Raw genomic sequence first — 8,582 nt, 5'->3', positions numbered from 1 at the left:
ACTGGGAACAATAGGAAACAAGGTCTGACAAGAGAATCTGGATTTCCATACCTTTTGAACATTTCAAGGAAGTTTTGCTACCTAGAAAAGTCATGACTCACTTTCCCAATGCAAATAGATTTCCCCATTTTCTGCTGGCACAAAGTATTTTTCTCAGAAATGATGAGTTTCCAATGCTATTTCCACTAGCCACTTGCTTCTTCCTAGAGGCAAAAATCATTTTTCTTCTCTTAAACCCAGTAACTTTGGTAGAATATGCCATGCCTTTTCCCATTCCAGGACAACGATCAATGTACACGTAAAATAGGCAGCTTCAAACGCTGTTCAGGTGCAGGAAAAAAAATGGAATTATACTTGTCATGGTTTTCCTCATATTGTCGTGTTGGTTTTCTCTTTAAGGCACCCAGTGTTTCACATATTGGGTGTTCTAGGCCTATGCCCAGTGGTTGACCTTTCTTCTCGATCTTAGACAACCTATGCTGAATGTCTTCAATATTGGCCCCTGGGACACCTCTCTTCCCTGAAGGCATGATCTTGTCACTGTGCTTCTTAGGCTTTACATTTCCTTGATGAAGTAGTTGTGCCATTTCTTTTCCTTATTCTTTCCTGACCCCAGCCCCTAATATTTGAAGGTTTTCTTCTCTGGTTTATCTTAGCCTTTCAGATCTCATTTCATTCTACTTATTGCCTTGATCTATTTTGCTCAAAGTTCATTAAGGTATGAAAAAGAAAGCATGATGAAGGAGCTTTCCTTTATTTCTAGTGGTCTTATCCTATACTTTTGTATGGGAATTGGCATAAATATTTTTCCTATTCATTATTTTATATGGATCTTGGCTGACATTCTAGATATTAATATGATCCAGAATAGATTTCCCAACCTCACAGAGCTGTCTCTATCTCCAGTACATTCTGGTGAATGCTAAAGTACTTGGGAGCTTGCTTCTTTCTATTCCCTGCTTCTGTACTTCATCCACGCTTGAGGATCATATCTGGTGTTACTCGTTATCCTTCTTGCACCCATCCTTCACTATTTGGTTTCTCCATCTGACTTTTGACTATTACCCCTCATTTCAAATCTTATATTGGAAGGGCACAAACCCCACCATCTGGTAAAAATCTAGACATTCTCCTTCAATGTCTATAGAGTTTCAGAACTCAATGAACCTCAGATGGATTTCCACTTGTATGTCTTAAAATTCATTTTGTTTCTGAATTTCCGTTTATTTAGAAATCATTGATGAGTTTAATTGGGGAAAATTCCAAGATTCTGTGCACTAAAAAGAATGGAACACCATTTGAATTACTGGGCTGCGTTTCTATTTATCATTGGAATGACTGGGTACCAGTCTTTGGAACTCACACAAATGATAGATAATTCTTCTGTTTGGTGTAAAGAAGATTATATGCAGATTTGAGGAGATTATAGGGGATGTTATCCCAAAGTCTTTTCCCAGAAAAATGTTTTTCTGTCTCCTAGGAAACATGAGGACGCACTTGAGCCAAGAAATTCCATGTATGCTTTAGCAGATCCGGGGATAATAAGATCTGCATTGATGTCCAAGTTGTGCCAGCAATAGCTCTGGAATCTCAGCCAAGAGATGTAACAACTCTGTGTCTAGTGCTTCTACTTCTTAGCTTGGGGAGAATTCAAGGTTTCATTGTTTATAGCAATTAGCACCCTTTCTTACATACACCTCTATGAGAATTGCTAAAGATGATAAGGTTAAAAGGGGAAAATGGAAGGTAGATGTGAACTAAACCTCTGCCTTACCAGTCACCTATTTTTATGGACATCTTCCTAGAGTGCCTTTAAAATGTTCTCTCTTAAAGATGAGGTCTCCAGTTTCAGAGCAGACCAATTTGGACAGCTGTGCAGCTAACAAAATGGGGGTGCAAGGTTTGATGGCCCTGGGGGTGCAAGGTTAATTCAGTGGGACTATTCTCACCTAACTAAGCAGTAGAACGGGGATCCATTCCCAGCCCATGCCCTTGCCCGAGAAAGCAATACAGACCAGGTAAAGAACAAAAAAAACAAAAAACAAGCAAACAAACCATTATTTAACCCATGGGACTCCAAGAATGAGGTAATCACATGGTAAAACAATGAAAACATGACTGTGCCATCCACTACACATGCACACACACACACACAGGCAAATATATGTGTGACACTGTGCGACCAGGGTGACACTCTGCCATCTCATCTGGAAGGGCAGGGGTGCATCTCACAGGGACACACACAGGCATCCCTCTCACTGTGATGAGAACGATGGGGAAGAGCCAGTGGGAGGTGGGGCTGTCTGTCCAGTGCTGGGGATGGGGAAGCACCCAGAGGAAATGACAGAGATGTGAATGATTGGCAGGACTACTGCTCTGCTGTGAAGACAGGTCAGTACCCATCACTGGGAAAACATCATGGTGGCTGAAGAGGAGAGTGCCTCAGAAGGTGTTAGAGGGATGTCAAGAGGCCCCTTCCTGGGAGCACAGCAGCTCCTCAGAGGATGGAGAGCTGGCAAAGCTCTACCATGGGGAGTTATCGTGTGGGGAAGGAGCTCTTGGTGAGTGAATCTGCATGCATCTGCATGACATAAATGAGTCAAAATAACACTCACCCAGGAGAAAGAAGGTGGCATTCTTATCTCTGTCATGGAAAAGTGGTGTTAGTGCTCCCCACCAGCACTGTGACTCTTGTCTCCATCTTTGCTCTTCTAGCCTCCACGAGTCATTTCTTGGTTCTTGTGGACCAGGAGGCTCCAGCCTTCACACTCGGTCTCCAGACCTGCAACAGTAAATAGGAATGACTGTGAACAGGCTACATCCTCACTTTCAGATCTTCTGCATAAATCCAGCCCAGCCCCTTGACTCAAAACCTGGTCTTCAGACCACCCCAGGGTGTCAGGGAGCCAAAAAGACATTGGCCCATTCGACTTGGCCTATTGATGCCTGTGAATTCCAGCTGTGAGGGGCAAGGAAGAGGGAGCTGACTCAGAAAAAGTGTGGTTTTCAAATCACCAAAACGTTCCTGGCCTAGCCCAGGAGGAGCTCCTGTGACTGTTCCAGAGGTGTGTTCCCTGGGTGCAAGGCCCCTTCCTGATTGATGGTGGCTTTGGACAGGGGTGGGGTGGGGGTTCTGGATCTGACTCTACAAGGCAACAGGCAGTCCCCTCCCGCATCTCCCATGCCTGAACCCTGCAGGCTCTGAGGCAAAGGGGTCTGAGGTTGCCCTGTGGGAATTTCAGGGAAGGACAAAGATCCAATCATAGATAACTGAGCCTACATGTGGCTACTCGGTCCACTCCTGAAAGACTGAGAGGGAGGTGGAGGCTGAAAAGAGAAAAGGAGGGTCCTGAGAAAGTTTCAACCGGGAAAGGTCTCTGGAGGGCATCAAGAGGCAGAGTACAGGGATACAGGGTGGTGACATCACTGGGATGGAAAGCAGTGATGTCACAAGACAGTAGATGCAGTCTGTTACCTGATGGGTAGGTGGGGGTGGGCGGGGCCTGGATAAATGACAGTTGCCATACCTGAGGTTAGCCACACAGATTGAGCAAGCTAAGATGGTGCTGCTGCTGCTGCTGCTTGTCCTTCTCCTTCTAGCAAATCTGTTCTGGTTGGCTGAGTGGTTCTCACTCACCAACTCGTCCTCTACCAGGATGTCTGCCCACAAAGCAGGCTCCACATCTTCCTTCGCTCCCCTGTGTGGGCCTGGGAATCTGCAGACACACACTCTAAGTCTCTGGAGCCACTCCTGGCTGTGGAATCCCTGTCACAACCATCCGCTTTGGATCTCCCCCAGATACACTGGCATCCAAGAATGTGCATTCGATAGCATCTGGACCCCTTCCCACCTGCACTACCTCTGTCCCAACCATCCATTTTTGATCCCTTACAGGTCCAATGGCAACCACGTACATGAACACGATATCATCTCAACCCTGTTCCACCTGCGGAATCCCTGTCTGAACCGTCTGTTTTTTTTTTTATTTTTATTTTTATTTTTATTTTTTTATTAATGGAAAGAAAGAAAAAAAAAGAAAGAAATTAACACAACATTTAGAAATCATACAGTTCTACATATGCACTCAGTAATTCTTAACATCATCACATAGATGCATGATCATCGTTTCTTAGTACATTTGCATCGGTTTAGAGGAACTAGCAACACAACAGAAAAAGATATAAAATGTTAATATAGAGAAAAGAAATAAAAGTAGTAATAATAGTAAAAAAAAAAACCCTATAGCTCAGATGCAGCTTCATTCAGTGTTTTAACATGATTACTTTACAATTAGGTATTATTGTGCTGTCCATTTTTGAGTTTTTGTATCTAGTCCTGTTGCACAGTCTGTATCCCTTCAGCTCCAATTACCCATTATCTTATCCTGTTTCTAACTCCTGCTGGACTCTGTTACCAATGACATATTTCAAGTTTATTCTCGAATGTCCGTTCACATCAGTGGGACCATACAGTATTTGTCCTTTAGTTTTTGGCTGGACTCACTCAGCATAATATTCTCTAGGTCCATCCATGTTATTACATGCTTCATAAGTTTATCTTGTCTTAAAGCTGCATAATATTCCATCGTATGTATATACCACAGTTTATTTAGCCATTCTTCTGCTGATGGACATTTTGGCTGTTTCCATCTCTTTGCAATTGTAAATAACGCTGCTATAAAATTGGTGTGCAAATGTCCGTTTGTGTCTTTGCCCATAAGTCCTTTGAGTAGATACCTAGCAATGGTATTGCTGGGTCGTATGGCAATTCTATATTCAGCTTTTTGAGGAACCACCAAACTGCCTTCCACAGTGGTTGCACCCTTTGACATTCCCACCAACAGTGGATAAGTGTGCCTCTTTCTCCGCATCCTCTCCAGCACTTGTCATTTTCTGTTTTGTTGATAATGGCCATTCTGGTGGGTGTGAGATGATATCTCATTGTGGTTTTGATTTGCATTTCTCCAATGGCCAGGGACATTGAGCATCTCTTCATGTGCCTCTTGGCCATCCATATTTCCTCTTCTGGTAGGTGTCTGTTCAAGTCTTTTTCCCATTTTGTAATTGGGTTGGCTGTCTTTTTGTTGTTGAGTTGAACAATCTCTTTATATATTCTGGATACTAGACCTTTATCTGATATGTCATTTCCAAATATTATCCCCCATTGTGTAGGCTGTCTTTCTATTTTCTTGATGAAGTTCTTTGATGCACAAAAGTGTTTAATTTTGAGGAGTTCCCATTTATTTATTTCCTTCTTCAGTGCTCTTGCTTTAGGTTTAAGGTCCATAAAACCACCTCCAGTTGTAAGATTCATAAGATATCTCCCTACATTTTCATCGAACTGTTTTATGGTTTTAGACCTAATGTTTAGATCTTTGATCCATTTTGAGTTAACTTTTGTATAAGGTGTGAGATGCGGGTCTTCTTTCATTCTTTTACATATGGATATCCAGTTCTCTAGGCACCATTTATTGAAGAGACTGTTCTGTCCCAGGTGAATTGGCTTGACTGCCTTATCAAAGATCAAATGTCCATAGATGAGAGGGTCTATATCTGAACACTCTATTCGATTCCATTGGTTGATATATCTATCTTTATGTCAATACCATGCTGTTTTGACCACTGTGGCTTCATAATATACCTTAAAGTCCGGCAGCGTGAGACATCCAGCTTCGTTTTTTTTCCTCAAGATACTTTTAGCAATTCGGGGCACCCTGCCCTTCCAGATAAATTTGCTTATTGGTTTTTCTATTTCTGAAAAATAAGTTGTTGGAATTTTGATTGGTATTGCATTGAATCTGTAGATCAGTTTAGGTAGGATTGACATCTTAATTATATTTAGTCTTCCAATTCATGAACACGGTATGCCCTTCCATCTATTTAGGTCTTCTGTGATTTCTTTTAGCAGTTTTTGTAGTTTTCTTTATATAGGTTTTTTGTCTCTTTGGTTAAATGTATTCCTAGGTATTTTATTCTTTTAGTTGCGATTGTAAATGGGATTCGTTTCTTGATTTCCCCCTCAACTTGTTCATTACTAGTGTATAGAAAAGCTACAGATTTTTGAATGTTGATCTTGTAGCCTGCTACTTTGCTGTACTCATTTATTAGCTCTAGTAGTTTTGTTGTGGATTTTTGCGGGTTTTCGACGTATAGTATCATATCGTCTGCAAACAGTGATAGTTTTACTTCTTCCTTTCCAATTTTGATGCCTTGTATTTCTTTTTCTTGTCTAATTGCTCTGGCTAGAACCTCCAACACAATGTTGAATAATAGTGGTGATAGTGGGCATCCTTGTCTTGTTCCTGATCTTAGGGGGAAAGTTTTCAATTTTTCCCCATTGAGGATGATATTAGCTGTGGGTTTTTCATATATTCCCTCTATCATTTTAAGGAAGTTCCCTTGTATTCCTATCTTTTGAAGTGTTTTCAACAGGAAAGGATGTTGAATCTTGTCAAATGCCTTCTCTGCATCAATTGAGATGATCATGTGATTTTTCTGCTTTGATTTGTTGATGTGGTGTATTACATTAATTGATTTTCTTATGTTGAACCATCCTTGCATACCTGGGATGAATCCTACTTGGTCATGATGTATAATTCTTTTAATGTGTTGTTGGATACGATTTGCTAGAATTTTATTGAGGATTTTTGCATCTATATTCATTAGAGAGATTGGTCTGTAGTTTTCTTTTTTTGTAATATCTTTGCCTGGTTTTGGTATGAGGGTGATGTTGGCTTCATAGAATGAATTAGGTAGTTTTCCCTCCACTTCGATTATTTTGAAGAGTTTGAGGAGAGTTGGTACTAATTCTTTCTGGAATGTTTGATAGAATTCACATGTGAAGCCGTCTGGTCCTGGACTTTTCTTTTTGGGGAGCTTTTGAATGACTAATTCAATCACTTTACTTGTGATTGGTTTATTGAGGTCATCTATTTCTTCTTGAGTCAAAGTTGGTTGTTCATGTCTTTCCAGGAACCCGTCCATTTCATCTAAATTGTTGTATTTATTAGCGTAAAGTTGTTCATGGTATCCTGTTATTACCTCCTTTATTTCTGTGAGGTCAGTGGTTATGTCTCCTCTTCCATTTCTGATCTTATTTATTTGCATCCTCTCTCTTCTTCTTTTTGTCAATCTTGCTAAGGGCCCATCAATCTTATTGATTTTCTCATAGAACCAACTTCTGGTCTTATTGATTTTCTCTATTGTTTTCATGTTTTCAATTTCATTTATTTCTGCTCTAATCTTTGTTATTTCTTTCCTTTTGCTTGCTTTGGGATTAGTTTGCTGTTCTTTCTCCAGTTCTTCCAAGTGAACAGTTAATTCCTGCATTTTTGCCTTTTCTTCTTTTCTGATATAGGCATTTAGGGCAATAAATTTCCCTCTTAGCACTGCCTTTGCTGTGTCCCATAAGTTTTGATATGTTGTGTTTTCATTTTCATTCGCCTCTAGGTATTTACTAATTTCTCTTGCAATTTCTTCTTTGACCCACTCATTGTTTAAGAGTGTGTTGTTGAGCCTCCACATATTTGTGAATTTTCTGGCACTCCACCTATTATTGATATCCAACTTCATTCCTTTATGATCCGAGAAAGTGTTGTGTATGATTTCAATCTTTTTAAATTTGTTAAGACTTGCTTTGTGACCCAGCATATGGTTTTTCTTTGAGAATGATCCATGAGCACTTGAGAAAAAGGTGTATCCTGCTGTTGTGGAATGTAATGTCCTATAAATGTCTGTTAAGTCTAGCTCCTTTATAGTAATATTCAGATTCTCTATTTCTTTATTGATCCTCTGTCTAGATGCTCTGTCCATTGATGAGAGTGGTGAATTGAAGTCTCCAACTATTATGGTAGATGTGTCTATTTCCCTTTTCAGTGTTTGCAGTGTATTCCTCACGTATTTTGGGGCATTCTGGTTCGGTGCATAAATATTTATGATTGTTATGTCTTCTTGTTTAATTGTTCCTTTTATTAGTAGATAGTGTCCTTCTTTGTCTCTTTTAACTGTTTTACATTTGAAGTCTAATTTTTTGGATATTAGTATAGCCACTCCTGCTCTTTTCTGGTTGTTATTTGCATGAAATAACTCTTCCCAACCTTTCACTTTCAACCTATATTTATCTTTGGGTCTAAGATGTGTTTCCTGTAGACAGCATATAGAAGGATCCTGTTTTTTAATCCATTCTGCCAGTCTATGTCTTTTGATTGGGGAATTCAGTCCATTGACATTTAGAGTTATTACTGTTTGGATAATATTTTCCTCTAACATTTTGCCTTTTATATTATATATATCATATCTGACTTTCCTTCTTTCTACACTCTTTTCCATGTCTCTCTCTTCTGTCTTTTCGTATCTGACTCTAGTGCTCCCTTTAGTATTTCTTGCAGAGCTGGTCTCTTGGTCACAAATTCTCTCAGTGACTTTTTGTCTGAGAATGTTTTAATTTCTCCCTCATTTTTGAAGGACAATTTTGCTGGATATAGGAGTCTTGGTTGGCAGTTTTTCTCTTTTAGTAATTTAAAGATATCATCCCACTGTCTTCTAGCTTCCATGGTTTCTGCTGAGAAATCTACACATAGTCT

General features: G+C 40.0%; 1 protein-coding gene across 4 annotated transcripts in view; it reads right to left on the bottom strand.

The window, feature by feature from the left end:
* Positions 1–9: 9 nt before the first annotated feature.
* The window catches only part of LOC143673273 (uncharacterized), a 35,680-nt gene continuing 27,107 nt past the window's right edge, over positions 10–8,582 (bottom strand). For 3 of the 4 annotated variants that reach the window (XR_013170286.1, XM_077147591.1, XM_077147596.1), the window contains one exon: positions 10–2,782. Coding sequence is in view for 2 of the 4 variants with exons in the window: in XM_077147591.1 (XP_077003706.1) it covers positions 2,712–2,782 (71 nt within the window). In the remaining 2 variants the exon portion in view is untranslated. The remainder of the gene's footprint in view (positions 2,783–8,582) is intronic. The other variant, XR_013170285.1, reaches the window with a different exon arrangement.

Source organism: Tamandua tetradactyla, unplaced genomic scaffold, assembly GCF_023851605.1.
Source record: "Tamandua tetradactyla isolate mTamTet1 unplaced genomic scaffold, mTamTet1.pri scaffold_73_ctg1, whole genome shotgun sequence".
NCBI lineage: Eukaryota > Metazoa > Chordata > Mammalia > Pilosa > Myrmecophagidae > Tamandua > Tamandua tetradactyla.
The sequence above is the reverse complement of the archived record's forward strand: the minus strand, read 5'-3'. Positions and strand labels throughout refer to the sequence as shown.